Below are 26,418 nucleotides of genomic sequence, written 5' to 3'. Positions count from 1 at the left end.
GAGACAAAAAAGAAACCAAAACAATGAAGCTTACCTACCAAAATGACTGTTAATACCTTAATCACTTATGAAACTTATCTTTTATAAGATGTTTGATGGATCAATTACATTACTTCAAAGTCCCCAACTAAAGGTGGCAAGTCTTTTAGATGACCCAAGTTAATTTTCCTTTCTTTTTCAGGTTGGTATATATGTTGACCTGATTAGTAAATGTCAAGGTTGCAAGACTTAATATATATGGTGAGATTGAAATCAACCAATTCATCCTTTTTAAGGTTGAAAATATCATTGAAAGGTAGTTCTTGAGACCTATTTTTTCTCACTTGAAATATCAACTGCGGTATTTTAGGTTATTAGATGGGAAGAGAACGTCATGTATTTGTTATATGTATTGCACATTTTTCTTTATATTTTTGCCACAACAATTATAGATTGGAGACAAGGATCCATGTTGTCGAGCCTATTTAGTTGGGATAAGGCTATGTTGTTGTTATAGGATAATAGCGTCATTTTACATGCATACTCAAAAAATTAAAAGAAGGTGCCAAATTTTAAATAAACCTACAAAAGTGTCATTCAGACACTCAAACTTTTGAGTACAATAGGACTGCCAGGTGGGCCGTGTTCTCTGTATTGGATGCAAGGGCCACGCCGTGCGTGCCAGAGCGTGTGATGTGGCACATTGGACAGCGGAATTTCCACCATACATTGGGGCAGGATGGTCATTCTGCCCCCACTGTGCATGGGGGTGACCCCTACGTTCCATGCAGGGAATATTTCTCCATATTATAAGCCTGTGTTTGTCTCTCTCCCACCCCCTATGGAAATGACCCCTACCCTCCTTATTGGACACAACCACTAGCTTTCCTAGAGTTGGCGGTAGTAGCATGGATCAATCACAGGGCTGGACACAGGAGGGCAAAAGGGTCTTTTCCAAAAGGAAAGGAAAGAGGATGACACATGCTAAGCACCCTGGCGGCATGCCCAACCGTTTAGCTATATCCCCATGGCCGAAACTCACACCCCCAACCGAAATACTACAACACCTCCCTAGAAAAGTCTAAAATACCCCTATTTGATGAAGGTTCCTCTTTTACCCCCATCCTTTGCCTGAAACTACACACGGGCATCGAAGGGAACTAAGGGTGTCAATTTGGAACTGAAACTGACCATATAAAACCGTACCGGCACAAATTTGGTATGATTTCGATATGGGAAAATGATATCTCTCTCGATTCGGCACGGTTTCGGTTTCTAAGACAAAACTGTTCCGTATGTAGTAATACCATACCAAATCACTTATACTATACCGAGTGTATATCGAACCTATAACTGTATTTGTTTTGTACATTTAGTTTCATCATAGTATTTTAAAATTTTTTAAATTTCTTTATTTGTGTCTTCATAAGGGTACTATCCTACCTTCCCATTTTACTCTTTCAACTTTATTTGGTATCATATCCGTCAAAATTATGTTACCACGAATGTGAGGATTTGGGGATTCTTCGGAGAAATAACCGCTGGATGCATGCATGGTTTGATTGGAATTCAAATGTGTAACTACTCCAAGCGAGTCATGAGCATTTAGTGTCGTAACCGATTGATGAGATGAGCCATGTGGAAACAGTGAAACTAAAGAAGCACATGTTGGCCACCATCATTCTCGATCAGTACGATATGTATTGATACCGTACCAAGTGTATATCGAACCTATATCTGTATCTATTTTGTACATATAGTTTCATCATAGTATTTTAAAATTTTTAAAATTTCTTTATTTGTATCTTCATAAGGGTACTATCCTACCTTCCCGTTGTACTCTTAAACTTTATTTGGTACTATATCCGTTAAAATTATGTTACCACAAGTGTGAGAAGTTGGGGATTCTTCGGAGAAATAACTGTTGGCTGCATGCATGGTTTGATTGGAATTCAAACATGTAACTGCTCCAAGCAAGTCATGAGCATTTAGTGTCATAACCGGTTTATGGGATGAGCAATGTGTAAATAGTGAAACTGAAGAAGTAGATGTTGGCCACCATTGTTCTCAACATCGGTAACTGTAGGCAGTGGTGGCATAGTAGCTGCTTTTAAGGTTGAAACTCATGATTCCTCATACTATAGAGTAGAGCATTCTCCAAGTTGCGAGGATCATGAACAAATCCCTACAGAAACAAGTCATACCCGGTTGATGAAGGTAAGACTTGGGTAAAGTTGTGGCTGGCCCTTTTCTCAGTTTTTGATACCGAATAAAAACCGTTTTTAAATACCGAATACATACCATACCAAACCATATTGAGTCGGTATGATATTGGCATTGGAAATACATATTATATTCAGTACGATGTCAGTATTTGGTTTCTATCTGTACCATACCGAAACCATACCAGATTATATCATACCAACTGACACCCTTAGAAGGAACCCTCTCCCTCTCTCTCTCTCTATCTCCCTCTCTTTATATATATATATATATATATATATATATACACAAGGGTGTCAATTGGGTTGGTTCTAAGTTATTGGTCCGGTTTCTTAACGGTTCCAGTCCTATGGGTTAGGGCTAGAACCGGACCAATAAGCTAGCTAATCGGTTTCAAATATGAGATCCAAGACCATTAACTAATGGGTGGGTCGGTTCTGGTCCCCTATCGATTCCAAGCAGTCCAGAATTCAAAAAAAAAAAACATAACACTTGCTACATATATTCAATAATGTTGTAATAAGACATTAATTTCAATCACATGAGATATCTACTATCATTTTTTTTTCCTGAAATCACGGAACTAGTCCATAGTACCTCTTGTTGTATATTCAAGTAATAAATAGGAACACCCCACCACCCTTAGAAATTAGGATGATCTTAAGACATATTCTTAAGTTTGAATTCACAAATGAATAAGATGCTTGATGGATCAATTACGTTACTTCAAAGTCCCCAATTAAAGGTGGCAAGTCTTTAGATGACCCATGTTAATTTCTCTTTCCTTTTCAGGTTGGTATACATGCTGATCTCTGATTAGTAAATTTCAAGGTTACAAGACTTAATATATATGGAGAGACTAAAACCAAACAATTCATCCTTTTAAAGGTTGAAAAGATCAATGAAAGGCAGTTCTTGAGACTTGTTTTTCCTCACCTAACATATCAACTGTGGCATAGGTTACAAGATGGGAAAAGAACACCATGTAATTGTCATGTGTATTGCACATTTTTCTTTATATTTTCATCAATCCAAAATGATTTAAAATTTTGTGTTTTTAACAATTTGTCTTTACTTTTATCTTGATCAGATGATATAGTCTATTTGAACTTAAACTTGGTCTATGAAAAGGAGAGATTAGGTCGCACCTATTAGAGAATTATGATCCCACCTGACATGCCACCCAGAAGATGTGCCACCCATGTTGAGATGGAATCCACTCCCATTGTAAAATTTTCTTACTTCTAAGTTCAGCTAGTAGGAAAAACTAAACTCTAGTACCCAAAAATTCTAAGCTAAAGAAGGATTCTAGTGTTTGAGGTTTTATATAATTTAATAAAAGAATTCAGATAGCTTTCCATAAGGGAAGCACAGAAAAATTAATAGTTTTCATACATCAATCATATATAGACCTCAATTTTGAATTTATAAAGGTTTTGAAATTCAAAAATAGTTTAGAGGTCATGGGCCAGCTAATTTAATTACCTAAATTAATCAATTTAGGTGATAAAATATAGATCAAGGAAAAGAAATATGTGTCTTACTCTTTCTAAGAAAAGCATAGAACGAAAAATTTAAAATTTTCCATACATCAATCATATGTATACCTCAATTTTGCATTTAGAAAGGTTTTGAAATTCAATTTGGTATAGATGTCATGGTCCTACTAATTTAATTAAGTAAACTAATCAATTACAAGATTAAATATGGATTAAGAAAATAAAACGAGGGTTTATCTTTTCAAAGAAAGAGAATAAGGTATGGGTTAAAAATATAATATGGATTTGAGGTCGTGAGCTAGATGTTGATAATCTTTTTCAGGTAAAAGTATCATTAGACAAAGTTTCTAAAGTCTTGGGATCTTTTACTCTCTCAACTAATTTTTTTTTTTTAATTCAAAATTTGCAAGGGATTTTATGGGGGGTGGAGGGAAGATGAGAATCAAGAGGCTTGAGCGCAAGATCTCCTGGTTGGGTAGGCTTTTACACTCCACACTACTACCAACTGCGTTTGACAGTTGTTCTCGGAAAAGGACTTTTTTATTGAACTCAAGGTGTCAAATAACTTGTAACTTTATTTTTCTAATGAAGATAATAGTGTCATTTCAACGGATGTCTTGAAATGTTTCATTTCAGTAGAGTGATTTGATTTAAATTGAATGAACAAAAGAGCTAGGGGAAGTCTAAATTAACTTTAAGTGAAGTCATGAGGTAAGACATGCAAAGCTTAAGTCTCGTTATTCTGTAGGACTATGTTGTAGTCATAAGGTAATAGCATCATTTCACATGTATACTCGAAAAATATAGATGGCAATGACATATTTTGATAATGATATAATGATATATTGTTTTCAAATTATTTTTGAAAACCCTTTTATACCTTTATTTTAAACAACATTTGAGACTAAAACAGGGTGCAGCTAAAATAAGATAATACTCTAAATACTTACAAAAATATCATTCAAACACTAACTTTTGAGTACAATAGGACTGCCATCTTTAATGACAATTTGATAGGAATGAGAAAGTGGTGTCCACCAAAGTTTTCGAGTTGGATCAACATTAGTTCCAAATTACCAACCCTAAATCATCACAAAAAATAAAATAACGGGTGATGGTCATTGGTCGGCGGTGCAGTCACTGTTTGGAGAATTAAATAGGACCGATTTCATAAGTTTTTTTTTATAAATAAATTATATTAAAAAATTAAAAAAAAATTTTTTAAATGTATAAAAAAAAAAAAGAAAAGCAATTACTAAAACCCCTTTAAAATAGGTTTAAAGAGGAAAATAATGAGTTTGTTGGCGGCATTTCAGACACTTCGTATATAGGGGGAGTAATGATTCCACTTACATATTTATTATTCTAGTCCAAAAGAATTTTTATTTTGCATCATTGACCAACCTTTCTCCACCTAAATAATAGAGAATTTTAGATTTGAAGATCCAAAGCAAGTTGGAAAAGGATAATTGGATTGGAAGAGATTTTTGACCATTCATTTCATATCCTACTTATGATCCAAACAAACCAATTTATTCAACAACCTTATTGGATCTAAATCTAAATTCAAAAACACAAAATCAAAACATGATGCTGAAGTCAAAACACTTATTTTAAAGAGATAGAGACTGTCAAACAGATTGAATCAAAATCAAACATGGGAAGACAAAGACTAGAAAAAAAAAAAAAAATTTCCATAAATCTTCTCAGAGAGTCTGGAACTGTATGTGAACCACGTTTATGTTTCTTTTTAGATTTGTGATTAAAACCAAGTCAAAGTCAAATTTGGCAATGAAGACTTTAGTTTAATTTGACTTAACCATTAGTTGATGTATTTTCTTCTTTGTAACTTTCTTCAGTCTCAATGTGGAAGCTCCTGAGTAATCCTAGTGACTTCATATCACCTATGGCTTACGTTTCATGAACATCTAATCTTTAGGTATATTATGACTTTTACTGGTTTAAGGGTCAAGTTTGTATTCCAAAAATCCACCCAGTGATGCTGTAATTATGTTTCTAATAGGGTATTTTAAGAGGAGGGTTGGGTATGGTATTTGGTGATAATCATCTCAAACTCACAATATTCCTCTACTCTCCCTTTTCCATGGAAATCTAACCAGGAAAAATGAGTGGAAAATTCACACCAAATCTATTTATGACGTAAATTTAGCATCATTTTCTTCTGCTATACAGACTAATTCATCTGACATAAGTTGTTCCAATAGAACAAACCAAAGGTGGTTTACCAAAAAAAATTAGAACAAACCAAAGGTTATAAAAAAAAATTGGCGTGAATTGATCAGCCCGCACCCCTTGAATGACCGAAATCCCACCCCATGTGTGTGCTCCTGGGCAGAGAACTTCGACCCAAAAAAATTATAGGATTAAGTTTTCCTTCTTCATAGGTGAAATGAAAATTTCTCATCAATGGTGATTTTACCTTGTGATTGGACTCCTAGACTAGTGAATGCCATCAATTACTCCCATCCCCTATTGTATGAGGTCGAAATAACTCTTCCCTAGTCTGATCAGAGGGCCAGATCCCATGGGTGAAAAGAATTTGTGTCCGAAATCTTATTCCAAACACAACCGTTTTTGTTACTATGGATAGTTTGTCTCTCTAGGCTGTGCATGTGTGGTGATCCATAGGGGCATGCTCCCGTTAAATCCCCATTTGGCTGTATCTGTATCATATCAGTATCGGTCAAGACTGATATGAACACTGATACCTATACTTATAACTTGTCAAACAGAGAAAGTACTCAGGATCAAATTTTCCTTAAGCCTCGGTGAACCCATTCACTGCAGGGCTTCAGATGTGTGGGAGGGTATTTTTGAGAAATATACTAAATTCCTATAGGGGTTTGTGAACCCTAGGATGGTGAGGTTAACCTCTACCGCATAGTGAAAGAAAACTTTCTCCAGGGACTTATGTTCCAGATGCCAGCAGATATGGCACACATTTGTTTCTATTTTTTTTTTTTTTTTTTTGTGTGTGTGTGTGTGTGTGTAGAAGCATACATTTGCTTCTATACATACCAGATTGAGTATGCTAGTAAAAAGTCCCTAGAGAGCAGTCAGAAATACATTTCTCTTGGTATTGACAAGGAATCAAGAAAAAATTTGACCAAATCTGTATAGATTCAGTTCTTATGTACTCTATTTTAATTCCCAGTGAAGAAGCAAACCACCATCTTAAAGAAGGGACAAGAATATAAAACTCAATTTAGATGAGGGGAAAACAACCTACATTAGAGGTAAATTCCAACTTCTGTTGGGTAGAATTAATTCACTGACCTTCTGCAGAGCCTGTCTTCTAAAAATAGATGATGGGATCCTAAATTTGATAATAGAAAGGGATACATGGATACTTACAAATATCTATGTTTCTCCTTTTCCAACTCTCCAACATACCCAGTTTTTCAGGATTAGTCTAATTTTGGTGAGACTTCTCCAGACCCAAGATGCAGTATTTGCTTTTTTTTTTGGCCTCAAGGAACCTCTAATTTTGATTTCAAAGACTTCTACCTAAAAGAGATTTTGGATCGATTGATAACTCCCAATCCAACATCTGTTCTAGTCTGAACTGGTCTGAAACCTAACCCTTCCTCAGGTTATACTTAGGACTACTTCCAGACAAAGATAACCAACCCTGAGAACAGGTTCTTAGGTTTTACTGTATAACTGTAAACATAGAGTCCTAAACAGTTTGACCTGGATTGGATGAATGTCCAACATCAATCCAAACAGGAGAAAGCTTAACCAAACAAAGCCAGAGAAAAAAAAAAAAAAAAAAAAACACAATCCCATCATTTCACACTTCCACAACTTGAAGGGGCAGAATATTCAAGATTTATCGCTTCCGTAAAGTCAGAAAGAGGTTATTGCAAATCACACTGAAAGGAAAGCAATTCTCCAATAAAGTTCCTATAATTCGATACCACTGTACAATATCAGGCTCTTTTGTTTCTTTTCCTTTTCCTTTGTTATCTGCTCCAGCCGTACAATTTCATGTTTCAAACTAAAGGACCACAACTCTGATGAATAACAAGGAAAGAGATTGTAGAATTTCATCAAATTCAACTTCCAACTGAGTTCTGTACAGGTGTACAACAATGTATACAAACGCTTAATGTGAAATTTGAGAAAATAATCACAAGATGTGACATTGGATCACTTTGTCATTACCATTGTCATGGTAACCAACCACTGGAGACAATATATGTACAAGGACAGGGAAAAGGTGAATGGAACATTAAGGGGTCTAGAGTCTAGAAGAGCCAATGCTTTTTTTTAGGTACTCTTGTTGGAACATCTGCAAAAACAGAACACAATGGTTCACTGCCATTCATATATGCGAGGTAAAGGGAAGAAAAAGGGGCCACAGAAGGGATAAAAAACACAACGAAAGACAAACAGACGAAGCAACAACCATTGTGTGATAGTCACTTAAGAACATGTCATTACCTCCAGTTGTATACAAAGAGTTGTAGTGAACTTCACTCCAAAAGCTAAGCCAAAGCTCTGCAACAACAAAAAAAAAAAACTTAATCCAAAGCAACCATCCAAGAAAATGATCAAACCAAAACAAGTGTTATCCTAACATTTGCAAGGGCATAGCTTTTGGAGCTCAGAGCTTAACCATAGGGATTTCGATAATTGCTGGGTCTCTATTGGGTGAAAGATACTATAACAAATTTTAAAATAAAACATTTGAGCTCCTGAAACAACACCTTAAGTCCCCGTTTGTTTGACAGGGAAAATGGGATGGGAAAGTTGTGGGACTGGGTCCCACACTGTAGTAGTGGGTTGGGGAACAGGGGTGGGATTTTTACTTTTCCCATGAACAGTAACCAAAGTCCTTTGTTTTTTGTGGGATTTTGGATAGCACAGGGGTGGAATTTTCAAGTTCCACATCAGCAGACAAAACATTCACCACCCTAGGTTAAACAAACAATGTTGGGGTGGGATTTTGAAGTACCACATCAGCACTTTCCCACTCCAATTCTCCCACCCCACCTAAGTCCCCGTCAAACAAACGGGGCATAAGGTATGGGAAGTACATATCAGGAGCAGAAGGTAAGATTTCTTCATTACTATATAAAGAGATTATAACACAACAATGCCTTCTCCCAACAAATTGGTGTCAGCTAAATGAAGACCTTTTTGCAATACCAGCACCCAAGAATTTGCATGGTGAGCACCACCATTGGTTTTAAACTGCCAATCTAAAACACAGATAAAAGAGGAAGTCTAAATATGTCAGGCTGCCAGCTGGAATTTAGCCAAAAATTTCAGGAAAAAGGTTTCATAGGAGTCTAAGTCACTCTGACAAGATGGTATCGCTGACTCTGGATCTAATTGTGCCATGTAGAAGGCGTTCATGCTGCAATTCGGACCATTGGGTCTTATAGGAAACAGTATGGATTGGCCACACGCCAAATTTCAGACTCAAATTCAATCATGCCCTCCCATGCATTGGCATGCAACCTCCTCCTAGTCCTAGTTTTTCAATGCTTTGTTTTGCCACTTCACCATCTATATTTGGGATGAACCCTGACATGTAAGTAGAGGAACCTGGGGTCTACCAAGCCACGGAAGTTCAGCCCCACCTGACCTGCGACGTGACAGTATTTTGCACGAAGTCTAGAGATATTCCCTAGTCAGTGCATCCTAGAGAACATATTCCCTTCTTCCTTCTTACATGCTGGATAAAACTCCATGGCAGAAGAAAACCCTTGCGTGCAACTCAATTTTCATATTGAGTTAAACACACACGGCATCAAAATAGTGTATATTGCATTCGAAAAAATATTAGTAAATAATCCTGTCCATTTCCAACTACTTTTCAGTCGTACTTGTCATACACAGCAGCAGTGCTATTTGAATCCACCAGCAGAAGCACTTGGTCCAGAACAGGTTCAGCACAGAGGGATTACAGTTAAATACTAAGCACCAAACCCAGATCTGAAACATAGGTTTATCATGCTGAAAGTCCAGAACTTACAAAAGATATTCACATGACGAGTGAAGGCTAATGTCCGTTCACTGTGCTAGCAAAACAGGATACCAAAACTTTAAATAAATAAAGAATTTGCTCCCAGTTGCTTCACCAACTAGGGCATGGTTGCCAGGTTGAAGGTGGCACATTCAGGTCTGGTTGGGGATTCTTTATAATAATGCCAGGATGAGTTGAACAACAAAAGTAAGAACTACTTCAACCCATGACTGATCCGATTATTTAAGTGGTCAACGCAGAACCCTTATTACCAAATCAGGTAAGGAATTACTCATGTATTACAGTCAAATATAACACTCCTAACCTCAATAGTCAAGTAATCTACCATAGTAATCCTACAGTTCACTTTATTTGTTTAATTGTTTTTTATCACTTCCTAGAGGAGAACTAGAATAACCAAGGTTTCAAGTACTGGGAGAGGGGATCCAGTCAATCACAATCTGGATTGGCATCGGATTGTCCAACCCACAAGCAGAACTCGATGATCCACTCTGGATCAATGTCATCCTGATTGTGGATAGGACCATCACTTTATATATGTTTGGATTGGTCCCAGCTCATCCTGAAGATAAAAAACTGTCATATCCTCACAACCATATGACGATATCATAGCAGGTACAAAATCCAAAAGAGAAACGACAACAATTAGAAAACAAGATATATACACTGTACCTCTTGTAGGAGCTTTGTCCTTGGGAACAATTTCAATGAAACAAGAGTCTCTAAAAGAAGTAAGCAAACAGATTTTGGCCTCAAACTGCATAAAAGTTAACTTAGTCAGGCAAAAAATAATTACTTTTAAGGGTAATCAAATTCTGAACATTTAAACAGAAAATCAACAAAAGGAAATATGCAATGCATGACAAAGATGAGAAACTAGTACTTTTTGGTAAAAATACTAGAGAATCATAATAAATTGTAACCGAAGAACAAAAAGGGTTACACATGGAGCTCGCACAGCATTTCCTTCGCACGGCACCGAGGGAGAAGAAATGTCGGAAAAACTCTTCCGATGCACTTTCCAGGAGTCGAACACTTGACCTCCCTGCTTGGATACCATATTCGCTACCATTTCACCTAAAAGCTCGAACTGTTAAAGAAGGGCAGTGTAAATGTATACATTAACTGTTTGCTACCATTTCACCTAAAAGCTCGAACTATTAGGGAAGGGCAGCATAAATGTATACTACATCAACACTCCCCCGCACATGCAGGCCAAAATCCCATGGTCCTTGCACACGGAGCTCACACAACATTTCCTTCACACTGAGAGAGAAGAAATGTCAGGAAAATTTTTCCGATGCACTTCCCAGGAGTCAAACACTTGACCTCCTTGCTCCAATACCATGTTCACTACCATTTCACCTAAAAGCTCAAACTATTAGGGAAGGGCAGCGTGAATGTATTGTTAGCAAAACAGAAAAATAAGAATGGCTAGAGTGAGTAATGTGGTCACTCAGCCCCTTTACTTATAGCTTACAATAAGAGGGCAGAATTACAAATATGTCCCTACATAGCCGACTATGTTGGCTATGGGGAAAATAGAGAAAATACCCAAAGTACCTTTATCGGGTTACATAACTCAACACTCCCCCTCAAGTTAGTGCATAGATATTGTACATGCCCAACTTGACTAAACTAGGATGAAACAACTTTTCACTTAGCCCTTTGGTGAAGACATCAACAAGTTGATCACCAGACTTCAGAAATGGTATACAAATCTGCCCACTCTCTAACTTCTCCTTGATGAAGTGTTTGTCAATCTCCACATGCTTGGTACGATCATGCTGCACTGGATTATGGGCAATGTTGATTGCTGCTTTGATGTCACAGTACAACATCATTGGAAGATGAACAAAACCACTAATATCTTAGAGTAAACTCTGAAGCCACAAAAGTTCACATATGCCTTGGGCCATAGCACGAAACTTAGCTTCAGCACTGGATCTTGGCACAAAATTTTGTTTTACTTCGCCTCATGACAATGTTGCCTCTACAAAAGTACAATAACCTGAACTAGATTTCCTATCAGGATTACTACCCTAGTCAGCATCTGTATGAGCCTCAATATGAAGACGATCATGCGAAGAAGGGAATCCCTTTTCCTGGGGCTAACTTCAAGTAATGGAGAATACGAAAAACAACAACCATATGAGTGAAGTAGGGATCATGCATGAACTGACTAACCAAGCTTACTGCAAATGCAATGTCTAGTCTAGTGTGGGAGAGATAAATTAATTTTCCCACCAATTGTTAATGTCAACCTTTATCAACCGCATCACCATCTTTCTCTTGCAGATGAGTAGTAGCTTCCAAAGGGGTTTCACATGGATGACATCCTAACCATAGTTAGTAAGTTCGCGTATTAATTGCCATACCCGACAATATAAATCAATATCCTAACTCTTACCCTATTTTATGAGGAGTTTAATTCCGTACGCGACTCTTAAGAACAGGCGTATTAAGTGTCATATTAATTGCCATATTAATACATATTTATGTGTTTTAATTTAATTAACCAAAATAAAAAACTAAAACCTAAAACCTAAAATCCCAAAAACCGGTGAGAAAACGCCTAACACCCAAAGCACTCTTATATTAGGCTTCTAGCAAAACCATCTACTCTCAAGCACTTTAGTTCTAGTTCATATCCATCAAATCCAGGTATCTTTAACCTCTCTCTCTCTTTGTTTGTGTTGAAAAGATTTATATAGATTTGCAATTCTTCACAAACTAGGGTTTTTTTTTTGTTTGTGTTAATTGTTTTCGATTCATGGTGCAGGGTAATTCCTTCTTCTTCTTTTTTTCCTTCTGCTTCGTTGCTTGTGAGTTGTGACCTTCAATATAACTTTAATCGACCTAAAATTTTGCCTAAAGGTTCTTTACTAAGGTGCGATTCAAGCTCTAGAGTCTACATCTAATATTTTGATTTGTTAAATGGTTGTCTACTTATTATTATTTTTTTGATTGATACATGCTATAATTTGCAATGATAGATTGTGTGTTGGAACTGCTTCTTCTAAAAGGCCGACCTTGTAGGAAAGGGAGGAAACAATATGTATATCATACAGGAGCTCTAACATGGCGGACTGTCCAAAGGGGGACACGGGTGTATAAATAATTTTTTAACACCTGCCCGCTCCTAGGGGGATTCGACACCGTGACCCATGCCTGCTCTGATACCATGTTAGAACTGCTTCCTCTAAAAGGCCGACCTTGTAGGAAAAAGAGGAAACAATATGCATATCATACAGGAGCTCTAACACGGCAGACTATCCAAAGGGGGACACGGGTGGATAAATAATTTTTTAACATTATGGTTGATGGATTACCTATCAACATTTGTTTTGATAGACATGGTTAAACTTAATTAATATTAGACGTAGAGATCCAAAAGAATGGGAAATGATTTCAAATGGGAAAGCCATATTGGTTTTAAGTGTTTATGAATGCATGAGAACATTAGAATTTAGTTGCAAAAAAATCAGTTTGCTCCTTGATTTTTACTAGGATAAACCCATATTTTTGCTCTCGTACTATTTCAGAGCACCAGTATTAAAACACGTATTAAACACATACTGTATCATTGCTGTACGCGTTTTATTGCGCCAGATTTTTGAAAACGAACTATTGTTGTGTTTGTCAATTAATTGTCGTACGTATCCGTTCCCGTATTATTGTTGTACCCAAACTTACTAACTATGATCCTAACAAACCAGTCTCTGAGAGTTGGTCTAGAACATACTTCCTTTGGGAGAGAAAAATGCCTTTGGGAGAATGGGCAACTTCAATCCCAAAAAGTACCTGAGCTGTCTTAGATCTTGTATTTCAAATTCTCGTCCCAAGAAAGTCTTCAGGTGAGAAACTTCATCTGCATCATTACTAGTCACAACTATGTCATCGACATAGACTATAAAAAGAGTAACCTTATCTCCATTTCACTTGATGAACAAGGTGTGATCAGCATTACTTTGTTTGTATCCTACAAAGGTCATTGTTTCATGGAACCTGCCAAACCAAGCCCGAGGAGATTGCTTCAGCCCATATAATGCTCACTTCAGCCTACAAACCTTCCTATAAGTCTTGTCACAAGAAAAGCCTAGAGGAACTTCCATATAAACCTCCTCTTCCAGCTCTCCATGAAGGAATGCATTTTTTACATCCAATTGCTGCAAGTCCGAGCCTAGATTGACAGCATATGACAGCAAAACCCGAATAGTATTCAACTTTGCAACTGGGGCAAATGTCTCCCGATAGTCGATCCCATAAGTTTGGGTAAAGCCCTTGGCCACAAGTTTGGCCTTGTATCTATCTACTGTCCCATCCATCTTTTGCTTGATAACAAATACCCACTTACAGCCGACTGGTTTCTTGACCGGAGAAAGAACCACTAGCTCCCAAGTCTCATTTTTTGGATAAGGCATTCATCTCTTCCATCATGGCTGCCTCCACTTTGGATCTACAATCGCCTCTTGCCATTTCTGAGGAATAGAAACAGAGGAAAGAGAGGACACAAATGCACGATAAGAAGAAGACAAAGAATTTTAGGAAACAACATTGGAGATGGGATGTTGGGTACAAGACCTAACGCCTTTACGAAAAGCAATAGGTAAGTCAAGAGAAGGATCCTTACCAAAGTCTGGATCAGGATCAAGATCTGACGATTGGAGAAGAGGTACAGTAGTTGTAGTCTTAACTTTCTCTTTGTGCTTCCGGTATAGATTTTATCAATAGGAATCTGACTCACAGGTCTACGCTCCCCCTGAATAGGAGCCGGAAGGATAGCAGACACATCTTCAAAACCTGGATCATGCTACCCCTAAAGAGGTAGCTAAGAATAATACGTCAGGGATTCATGGAAGACAATATCCACGATTAACAAAGGTACGCCGAGTGGGCAGGTGATAACACTAGTATTCTTTCTGGGTGGCGGAGTAACCTAAAAAGATACACTGGATGCTCCTAGGATCCAGCTTGCCATGAGGATGATGGTTGCGAGCATAACAGACACAACCAAATATTTTGGGAGGCACCACAAAATAGGAAGAACCCTGGAGAAGGTCAATAGGTGCACACCATCAAGTACACGAGTAGGCATTCTGTTGATGAGGTAGGCAGCGGTGAGGATAGCATCGCTCCAATATTGGGGAGGAACTAGCTGTGCAAACATAATATCCTGAGCCACTTCAAGAAGATGTCGGTTTTTTCTCTCAGCCATGCCATTCTAGGCGAGTATAGTCGATGAATGATTCCATTTGAGCAAATAATTCTGACCTCATTATTCTGCCATTATCATCCTCTTTTAATGTGCCGAGATGAAAGTAAAAACCTCACTTTAGCTCATCATACGTAGTCTAGAGCACATTTATGTGAAATTAGCATAAAGCATATATTTTACCCATGAATCTTCTTATGCTTTGGTTTAGGTGTTCGGAAATGGGGTCGATGAATGATTCCATTTTGAGCCAAATAATTCTAGAACGCCCCTCCATGTATTCTCTGCCATTATCACTCCTCAGAATTTTTAATGTGGCACCGAACTGGGTCTGAACCATATGATGAAAGTGCTAAAAATAGCGAAAAACCTCACTTTTATGCTACATCATGTACACCCAAGTAGTCTAATGAGCACATTTATGTGTGAAATCTTAGGGCATAAAGCATATATTTTACCACATTGGACAGAATTACTCAGTGCTTTCTTATGCTTTTCAGGGTTTAGGTGAATTACTGTGAAAATGGAGGAGATGATGCTACGGAGATGTTTTTAAGCTTTTTAGAGGTGTTAATAGTATGGATGCATAGCCCATCGAGTCAGCTTCGCAACAGTTCAAACGGCACTTGATTCCGAGTTGAAACGAAGAAGTTATGGCCGTTTCCGTAATGACGCACGAAAATGGTCTGTAGGGGTTTATTTATAATTATTGACAGTCGGATGGGGACAAAGTGAAGCAGAAGTTCGGATTCCAAGGGCCTTAACGCAATTATCAGAAGTTACTTTACTGTACCCAAAAGATTCCATTTGGAAGGCTCTGGACAGTCCAACTTCAACTTGAGATATCTTGGGCTCCCCAACTCCGAATTGGATGAAATTTGGGTCTATTTTGGGTGATTTTTCGCAAGGAACACAATGGTGAGGCCTATATAAGCACCCCATGCTCCACGTTTTCTGAAGGACAAAATGGGTATTTTATTTATTCTTGAAGGAATCCTAGTCATCACCCTTACTCTCTCTCTCCTCCAACTTCTCAAGGGCACTTCTGAAATTCTATTTGGGATAGATTTATATTTTCTCATCTATGGAAGGTTGAAAAATCAAAGATGCTTTGATTTTATTGCTTGGAGAAGATATCTACAAAGAAAAGGAAGCACTTGTTAGAATTGAAAGTTTACTTTTCTAGAAATAGAAGGTCTATATAAACAATCTTCTCTTCTTCTTCTTTCTATTTTTTTTCTTTTTTCTTAGGATTCCAGGCATTGTAAAAAAAGAAAGAGGAGAATATTCTCTTTTCTTAGGGAATATTTCTCCTACACTTCCATCTTCTCTCTTCTCCTCTCTTCCCCCCTATAAATACCCCCTACCTCTCTTGTAAAAATTGTTCATTCACTTAGTGAAATTTTCTCTTCTTCTCCTATTTTTGGCTTTAGTTCTTAGTTTGATTTCATAAGATTAGCTCTTTCAAGTTCTTAATTTTGCTTTCATAAGATTAGTTAATGGTTGTAATAGGATTAGTTTATGCTTTAATGTCTTCAATATGGTTGTAATAGTTTTAGTTTAAAGCTTCCTAGTCTAAGCTTCTATGTTGATGACAAGACTTGGAGATTTAGAAGAGGAGGCCATGGTAAGTTCATGCAAGTATTCATTCAAGCTTCTTCAATTAATCCGGTTCAAGCACACCTAGGTTTGCATTCTTTAAACTCTCAATCTCATTCTCTTCTTCTCCCTCTATTTCTTTTATTTTTCTTATGGGTTACTTTGTTTATGTGGTTATTTTGTTTATATGGATGTGGATGTGTGGCTGCATTTTTATTACTTCCAACTTGGTAGTATAGGATTTTATTTTTAATTACTCCTAATTTGGGTTAGTTTGATAGGTTAGATGTTCATGTGTTAGGACGCCAACTTAATCCCGTAGATACTTAATTTGTTAGATGCTTGTGAGTTAGGATCCGTTAGTTTAATTACCATTAATTTAGTAATTTAAGTAATTTGGTTCACTTTGCATTACTTTTAAGATTAGTTAAATAGAGTGGCGTATATCTTCTCGTGTTTGACCCGTAGCTACGATTGACCCGTACGCTTGCGGTTTTATTTTAACTCAAACAAGTTTTTGACGCCGTTGCCGGGGAGATTATAGTCCATTTTATTTTTCTGATTTTTAAGTAGTTCGAAGTGTTTTAGTTTATTATTTTCTCTTCTTTTTCTGCAAAAAAAAAACCAGTTTTTGAAAACCTCTTCTTGTTTCTCTTCTGTTTCAAATAGTGTGCGCCCAATCTAAAGTCCTTCATATGCCCAAACCCAGCCAATCTTGGTGCCCCTTGATTCATTGGGTGGTTTGGATTGGCATGTGACTTATCTTTGGAGGTGACCACTCTTGATAACAAGAAAGCGACATAGTGAGAGCATTGGAAACATAAACGTATAGTAGTCCTCCACCCTACATCAGAATCCATTTGGAGTCGCCCGTAGGTGGCTCGTGAAGACTATACAGGTTCCCTTACTGTCAACCTATATGGCAACCTTACAGCTTTGGAATCATTGTTTCGATTTTTTAGGGATAGATGCACTATCTACCTTGGGCTCCCTCTTGTTTTTAGTACTTCTTTTTCCTTAAGTCTTTTATTTTTTATTATTATTATTATTTTTTTTTCTTTTAATTTTTCAAAGGAGACCGACCTCATATCTGTTTAGGTGGCTAAGGTGTGGACTCATGATTCAAGTAATCGTCTTATTAGAATACCACCTTCTCCACTACCCTTAACCCCACCTTTGACCATGGGTAACCAACAACCCAAGACTCTTAAGGATAGATTGTACCCCACCAGGGTTGCACAGCCCTCATGCATTAGTCTGCCTATTGTTACAGGGAATAACTATGAACTCAAGACCAACTTCATCAGCATGCTACCCCATTTCCAATGGATGGCTAATGAGGATGCATATCTCTTCCTTAGGGAATTTGAGGAGGTCTGTGTTCTAATTAAAGTCCAAAATTTGACTGATGATGCAGTTAGGCTTAGATTTATACCCTTTGCCCTGAAAGACCAGGCCAAGAAGTGGCTCTATGAACTACCAACAAACTCCATTAATACCTGAGATGCGTTCACCATTGTCTTTTTGAGAAAATTCTTCCCTCTTCACAAGACCAATAAGCTTAAAAGTGACATCCTCCAGTTCAGGCAGAAATCACATGAGTCCTTTGCTAAATTCATGGAAAGATTCAAGGACCTCCTCTTAGAATGCCCTCACCATGGTTTTGACTTGTGGCAGCTATGCCAAATTATTTATGAGGGTATTGATTATCAGACCAAGCAACTTGTAGAGTCCATAGGTCCAGCAGGCTTTACTTCTTTTTCTGAGGAGAATGATGCAAGGACATTCTTCACCAACTTGGCTGATAAGACTAGGGAATGGGAATCTTCCCAAGAGGCTGAAAGGACCACTAAGGGGTATCTCATTGAGGGTATGCCAGCCAAGGAGGCCAAACTTGACAGCCTCATAAAACGGTTGGAGTCCATAGTTCTTAAAGAGTCTATACCAGTTAATCCGGTTAACCAGGTCAAACATGTGTCGGTATGCAGTTGGTGCCAAACCCCTGAACACATTTTTTAGGAATGCCCCAACACCTTGGTGGGCAATTCCAGCACTGAGAATGTAAGTGCTCTCTACCAAAATAACCCATATAGCAATACTTACAATCCAGGATGGAGAAATCACTCCAACTTCTCCTGGAATCAAGGGAACCAAGCAGGCCCATCCAACTTTAACCATCAAGGCCAGCTTAGTGCCCAAAGGCCCACCTATGCACCACAAAGCCAAGGAATGTCTCCTAATCCCTTTCCCCCCTCATCCTCATCTAGGACCTTCTATTAATTCTGCTAGGCCTCCTCTCTTTGCACCTTATCAGCAACCCCCAGGGTTTACCAATACAGGAGAGGCAACAAGACTGAATGAGATGGACAACAAGATAGCTCTTCTTATGACAAGCCACAATAACATGGAGAAACAACTCACTCAGCTTGTCACAATCCAGCATGAGAGGGAAACAGGAAAGTTACCTAGCCAACCTGAGCCAAATCCTAGGCATCAGGTTCATATTCAGCAAGGTACCCAAGCTCCTCCAACCAATGTTGCACAAGGCCAACAGCACCACGGGCCCTCCAGACAGGTAAATGTTGTATATGCTTTAAGGAGTGGTTGTGAGTATCAAGAGGCTAGTGCACCTCAGTCTTTACCATCTTATACTCCTGTTGACTCTCCCCCTTCTGAAGAGGCCATTGAAGTGCCTACTGTTCCAGGTTCGTTTGATGAACCTGAAGATATTCCAGATGATTTGGTTGAGGAAACCAAAGAGGATTCTGTTGAGGAAGTTAAAAAGACCAACCCTGAAAGAATTTATACCCCACCTGCCCCTTTCCCAAATAGGTTGGTTAGCAAGAAGTCTCCTTCTGTGGAGAAGATATTGGATGTGTTCAAATAGGTTCAGGTGAATATCCCCTTGTTGGACGCCATTGCCCAGATCCCCGCTTATGCTAAAGTCCTCAAAGACTTATGCACCCTAAAGTGGACCACCAATGTGCCCAAAAAGGCATTCTTGGCTGCTAACATTAGTTCTCTAATCTCACAACCAGTAGTAGCCAAGCATAAGGATCTTGGAAGCCCCACCATCTCTTGCACTATAGGTCATACCACTATTGATCATGCCTTATTGGACCTTGGTGCAAGTGTGAACCTCTTACCCTTTCATGTCTACCAACAACTGGGATTGGGAGAACTAAAACCGACCAAAATTACTCTTCAACTTGCAGATTGGTCGGTTAAAGTTCCTAAGGGAATGATTGAGGATGTTCTGTTGAAGGTTGGAGAATTTATTTTTCCTGTGGATTTTATTGTTTTAGATACCCAACCCACTGCCAACTTCAAGGACCAAATCCCAATCATATTGGGTAGACCATTCCTAGCTACCAGTAATGCTTTAATCAATTGCAGGAATGGTCTCATGAAATTATCTTTCGGCAATACTTCTGTTGACTTCAATGTGTTTAGGTTGGGCAAGCAGCCTGATATGGATGAAGAGGTGCTCCTGATGATATTGATACGTTCTTTGAAATTGATTTTGATTCGGGATTTCAAGAATGTATGCAGGAATTGGAGGGTGTTGATGATACCCCCTTATCTGAGGTCTGGAGTGTCCAACCACCTTTGGAGCCTCTTAGACCCCTATCCACCTCCATTCCCAAACCCTCTATTGTTGAGTCCCCCACATTAGAGTTGAAGGCATTGCCCTCCAACCTCAAGTATGCCTTCCTAAGACATGATCATACCCTTCCTGTTATTATTGCTTCTGATTTAACTTCTATTCAGGAAGAAGAGTTGATTAAGCTTCTAAAGGACCATAAGGAAGCCATAGGTTGGACCATGTCTGACATCAAAGGTATTAGCCCCTCCATTATTCAACATCATATACATCTGATGGAGAGTTCCACACCTTCTAGGGAACCCCAAAGGAGGGCTAATCCTGTGATGAAAGTGGCAATCAACAAAGAGATCCTAAAATGCTTGGATCATGGCATCATTTATCCTATTTCTGATAGCCAATGGGTGAGTCCTGTGCAGGTTGTGCCTAAGAAAGGAGGAGTCACTGTAGTTGAGAATGCCAATAATGAGTTGATTCCAACCCGTATCCAAACGGGGTGGAGAGTGTGCATTGATTACAGGAAATTGAATGCGGCAACATGGAAGGACCATTTCCCCTTGCCTTTTATTGATCAGATGTTAGAGAAACTAGCTAGCCATGAATATTATTGTTTTCTTGATGGATATACAGGCTACAACCAAATCCCCATTGCTTTAGAGGGCCAACACAAGACCACTTTCACATGCCCTTATGGAACTTTTGCTTACCGGCGTATGCCTTTTGGGCTTTGCAATGCCCCTGCTACATTTCAAAGGTGCATGATGAGTATCTTTTCTGATATGGTAGAGCACTTCCTAGAGGTGTTTATAGATGATTTTTCTATTCACGGCTCTACCTTTTCTCATTGCTTGCATCATCTCTCTTTGGTTCTTAAAAGATGCATAGAAAAGAACTTGGTTCTGAATTGGGAGAAGTGCCACTTCATGATGAAGCAAGGCATAGTTCTTGGTCACATTGTGTCCAAAGAGGGGATCAAGGTTGATAGATCTAAGGTGGACCTTATTGTCAATTTACCACCACCCAAGAGTGTGAAGGACATTAGATCTTTTCTTGGCCATGCAAGTTTTTACAGAAGGTTTATCAAGGACTTTAGCCATATAGCTAGACCTCTCACTTCCCTTTTGGCAAAGGACTGCCCATTTGATTTCTCTTCTGAGTGTCATGATAGTTTTGAGCAATTGAAAAGAACATTGACTTCAGCCCCTATTATTCAAGTTTCAAATTGGATAGTTCCATTTGAGCTTATGTGTGATGCCTCTGATTTTGCTATAGGGGTTGTTCTTGGGCAAAGAATCAACAAATTGCCCCATGTGATTTATTATGCAAGTAGGACTCTTAATGCTGCACAGCTTAATTATACCACTACTGAGAAAGAGTTTTTAGCTATTGTGTTTGCTTTGGAGAAGTTTAGGCCCTACTTGGTTGGATCACATGTGATTGTTTATACTGACCATATAGCTATCAAATATCTTGTGCAGAAGAAAGATGCCAAGGCTCGCCTCATTAGGTGGGTCCTTTTGTTGCAAGAAATTGATCTTGAAATTAGGGATAAGAAAGGTTGTGAAAATTTGGTTGCAGACCATCTATCCCGGCTGCCTAATTTTTTGACTGTCGATTCGCCAGTCAACGAGAATTTTCCTGATGAGTATCTGATGGCAGTATCTAGTGAACCATGGTTTGCTGACATTGTTAATTATCTGGTTACGGGTGTGACACCTGCACATTGGTCCACCCAAGATAAGAATCGTTTCTTTTCACAAGTTAAATATTTCTTTTGGGATGATCCTTATCTTTTTAAAACTTGCCCGGATCAAGTACTCCGGAAATGTGTTCCTGATCATAAGCAACAATCTGTCTTATCTTTTTGCCATGATCAGGCTTGTGGAGGCCACTTTGGGCCTAATAAGACTGCGGCCAAGGGTTTACACTGTGGATTTTATTGGCCTAGTCTGTTTAAAGACGCTTTTACTTATTACAAGGCGTGTCCTTCATGCCAATCTTTAGGGCGTCTTACGAGGAGGAATATGATGCCCCTCAACCAATTCTGGTGGTTGAGGTATTTGATGTATGGGGTATTGATTTCATGGGGCCTTTCCCTAACTCTTTTGGTAACCTGTACAAATTACTTGCTGTGGACTATGTGTCCAAATGGATTGAGGCTATTGCTTGTAAGACCAATAATCACAAGGTGGTTGTGAAATTTCTAAAGGAGAACATCTTCTCCCGTTTTGGTACTCCTCGTGCTATCATTAGTGATCGGGGCAAGCATTTTTGTAACCGGCCCTTTGAAGCCCTTATGAGAAAGTATGGTGTCATCCATAAGTTGGCCACACCCTACCATCCCCAGACTAATGGTCAGGTTGAGGTTTCAAATCGACAGAAAGCAAATTCTTGAGAAAACCATCAACCCGAACAGCAAGGATTGGTCTAACCGGTTGGTAGATGCGTTGTGAGCCCATAGGACAGCCTTCAAGACCGATCTAGGTCAATCTCCGTACTGTCTGGTGTATGGAAAGGCATGTCCCTTACCTGTAGAGATTGAGCATAAGGCCTTTTGGGCTATCAAGAAGCTTAACTTTGACCTACCCACTGCAGGTGCCCATAGGAAACTCCAACTATTTGAGTTGGAAGAGATTAGGAATGAGGCATATGAGAATGCCCGGATTTACAAGGCAGAAACCAAGGCTTTCCATGATAGGCACATTTTGAGAAAATCTTTTGAGGTAGGCCAAAAAGTTTTGTTGTGCCATTCTCGGTTGCACATTTTTCCAGGTAAGCTGCGCTCTAGATGGGTGGCCCCTATATTGTTCTAAAAGTCTATCCTCATGGGGTTGTTGAAGTCCTCAATCCAAGTACTGGAGCTACTTTCAAGGTCAATAGCCAAAGATTGAAGCCGTACATAGTGATGCCTACTCCAGTTGATGAAGAGGTCATGGATCTCCATGAGCCTCTTTACCTTGACCCCTGATATCCCGGTATGTATCCCCTCCCTTATCCTTATTCTTTCTTTTCTTCATGCATTGAGGACATTGTATGACTTAAGTGTGGGGGGGGGGGTGTTGGCCTTTAATTGATAATTTTGATTGTGGCGAGAGTTTTTGGTTATGTGCATAAGTCTCTTCGATTTGCAAAGCGAGAGTGAGAGGGAAATAGGTGCCCTAGCATGCGAAATAATAAAAAATCCCTTTTCAAGGCCTGTAGTTGGTTTGTATCCGGTGATGGGGATTGAGTTGGAAAATATGAGTGCTACTTCATTTTATGGTTAGATTCCTCTATGTGTTTATGGACCCCTTTGATCTTTTGGCTAGTAGTTGAGACTAATTTGTTTGTGGCAAGGCATGAAAGTGAAAGTGAATGAAAAAAAAAAAAGAAGAGAGAAACAGAAAGAAAAAGTGGAATTCCTTGGGACTAGACAGGGCACTGTGCCTCATGAAGCAGGGTGACTTGATCGAAATTCCTTGGAAGGAAACTCAAAAAAAAAAAAAAAAAAACTCTTGCATCAATGTCTCAATGTCTTATGGATACATGCAAAAAGCGAAGCTACCAAGTATTTGGGTGTCTGTGTATGCTCCACCATGTCATTCAGAGAACAGTAGTGGAGTAGAAAAAGAGTTTGTTGTTGAGAAAAAGAAAAAAAAAAAAAAAAACTTTTGCCTTAATGCCTGGAAAAGAAAGTATGGTAAAAAATACTCAATGCCTAAGTCTTTGGTTTCATCGGTGCTATGAGTGGTTTACTTGAAGGTGAGTAGTGTTCAGAAAATATGAGGAGATCCCTTGACCTTGATGCATGCTTGTTACTTGAATTGATGTGGGGTGATAAAATTCAAGTGTGGGGGAACCTTTGGCTCCTTAATCTTTAGTTGAGTATTTCTTTGAGATTGTGTGCACTATCTTACTTATGCCATGAGAAAAATTTACATCATTCTTTTTGATTTATTGAATTTTGGGTGTATATTCACTGCAAACACCCACGAGACAACTCATCCACTAGGGGTAACCTAGGGGTTGAAAGGCTTGTTGCACATGCTAAGTGCAACCGTGATTCCTACGAAAGTGAGTTAGGATTTTTTGCATTCTAGGTTAGTTTATCTTTTGCTTTACTTGAGGACAAGTAACGTTCAAGTGTGGGGGAATCTGATGAGCACATTTATGTGTGAAATCTTAGGGCATAAAGCATACATTTTACCACATTGGACAGAGCAACTCGGTGCTTTATTGTGCTTTTCAGGGTTTAGGTGAATTATTGTGAAAATGGAGGAGATGATGCTAAGGAGATGTATTTAAGCTTTTTAGAGGTGTTAATATTATGGATGCATAGCCCATCGAGTCAACTTCGCAACGGTTCAAACAGCACTTGATTCCAAGTTGAAACGAAGAAGTTATGGCCGTTTCCGTAACGATGCGCGAAAATGGTCTGTAGGGGTTTATTTATAATTATTGACAGTCGGACGGAGACAAAATTATGCGGAAGTTCAGATTCCAGGGGCCTTAACGCAATTATCAGAAGTTACTTTACTATACCCGAAAGATTCCATTTGGAAGGCTCTGGACAGTCCAACTTCAACTTGAGATATCTTGGGCTCCCCAACTCCGAATTGGACGAAATTTGGATCTATTTTGGGTGATTTTTCGTAAAGAACAAAATGGTGAGGCCTATATAAGCACCCCATGCTCCACGTTTTCTGAAGAACAGAATGGGTATTTTATTTATTCTTGAAGGAATCCTAGTCATCACCCTTACTCTCTCTCTCCTCCAACTTCTCAAGGGCACTTCTGAAATTCTATTTGGGATAGATTTATATTTTTTCATCTATGGAAGGTTGAAAAATCAAAGATGCTTTGATTTTATTGCTTGGAGAAGATATCTACAAAGAAAAAGAAGCACTTGTTAGAATTGAAAGTTTACTTTTCTAGAAATAGAAGGTCTATGTAAACAATCTTCTCTTCTTCTTCTTTCTATTTTTTTTCTTTTTTCTTAGGATTCAAGGCATTGTAAAAAAAGAAAGAGAAGAGAATATTCTCTTTTCTTAGGGAATATTTCTCCTACACTTCCATCTTCTCTTTTCTCCTCTCTTCCCCCTATAAATATCCCCTACTCTCTTGTAAAAATTGTTCATTCACTTGGTGAAATTTTCTCTTCTTCTCCTATTTTTGGCTTTAGTTCTTAGTTTGATTTCATAAGATTAGCTCTTTCAAGTTCTTAATTTTGCTTTCATAAGATTAGTTAATGGTTGTAATAGGATTAGTTTATGCTTTAATGTCTTCAATATGGTTGTAATAGTTTTAGTTTAAAGCTTCCTAGTCTAAGCTTCTATGTTGATGACAAGACTTGGAGATTTAGAAGAGGAGGCCATGGTAAGTTCATGCAAGTATTCATTCAAGCTTCTTCAATTAATCCGGTTCAAGCACACCTAGGTTTGCATTCTCTAAACTCTCAATCTCATTCTCTTCTTCTTCTCCCTCTATTTCTTTTATTTTTCTTATGGGTTACTTTGTTTATGTGGTTATTTTGTTTATGTGGATGTGGATGTGTGGCTGCATTTTTATTACTTCCAACTTGGTAGTATAGGATTTTATTTTTAATTACTCCCAATTTGCGTTAGTTTGATAGGTTAGATGTTCATGTGTTAGGATGCCAACTTAATCCCGTAGATGCGTAATTTGTTAGATGCTTGTGAGTTAGGATCTGTTAGTTTAATTACCATTAATTTAGTAATTTAAGTAATTTGGTTCACTTTGCATTACTTTTAAGATTAGTTAAATAGAGTGGCGTATATCTCCTCGTGTTCGACCCGTAGCTACGATTGACCCGTACGCTTGCGGTTTTATTTAACTCAAACATAGTCCTAGTAAAGCAGTCAATAAAGGAAACAAACCATTTGTGGTCAGAAATTGAAACACGACGGGTAAGGCTCCACACATCAATATGAACTAAAGCAAATGGAGAAACACTTCTTTTATTTAATGGAGAATAAGTTGAACAAGCCTGCTTGACCAAAACACAGGCCTCACATAATAACTCGTCCGGTTTACAATCCTTGACAAGATGAGGGAACAAAAAAGCTAAAGTTCGAAGCGGAGGGTGACTAAGTCGACAATGCCATAGCTAGAGATCTGGGGAAGTGACTGAATGTAACTGATGAACCAGAGGTGAAGTGGACAAAAGAGAAGTCGAACCGCGTTAAGTAGGTAGAGACCACCATGTACCTTACCACCCCCAATCGTGTTGCCTGTCACTAGATCCTGTCTGACACAATGAGAGGGAAAGAAGGTTATTTTG

General features: G+C 38.5%; 1 protein-coding gene across 3 annotated transcripts in view; it reads right to left on the bottom strand.

Annotated features, from left to right (window-relative positions):
- Positions 1 to 7,687: 7,687 nt before the first annotated feature.
- The window catches only part of LOC122641098 (OVARIAN TUMOR DOMAIN-containing deubiquitinating enzyme 11), a 47,582-nt gene continuing 28,851 nt past the window's right edge, over positions 7,688 to 26,418 (bottom strand). For 2 of the 3 annotated variants that reach the window (XM_043834415.1, XM_043834416.1), the window contains exons 8-10: positions 10,393 to 10,477; positions 8,169 to 8,225; positions 7,688 to 8,016 (exon numbers count right to left, since the gene is read on the bottom strand). In XM_043834415.1, coding sequence (XP_043690350.1) covers positions 7,973 to 8,016; positions 8,169 to 8,225; positions 10,393 to 10,477 — 186 coding nt within the window. In that variant the 3' untranslated portion in view covers positions 7,688 to 7,972. Of the gene's footprint in view, positions 8,017 to 8,168; positions 8,226 to 9,970; positions 10,283 to 10,392; positions 10,478 to 26,418 lie in introns of those variants that run through there. The other variant, XM_043834417.1, reaches the window with a different exon arrangement.

Source organism: Telopea speciosissima, chromosome 9, assembly GCF_018873765.1.
Source record: "Telopea speciosissima isolate NSW1024214 ecotype Mountain lineage chromosome 9, Tspe_v1, whole genome shotgun sequence".
NCBI classification, from domain to species: domain Eukaryota; kingdom Viridiplantae; phylum Streptophyta; class Magnoliopsida; order Proteales; family Proteaceae; genus Telopea; species Telopea speciosissima.
Note: the sequence above shows the minus strand (reverse complement) of the source record. Positions and strands in the feature narration are given on the sequence as shown.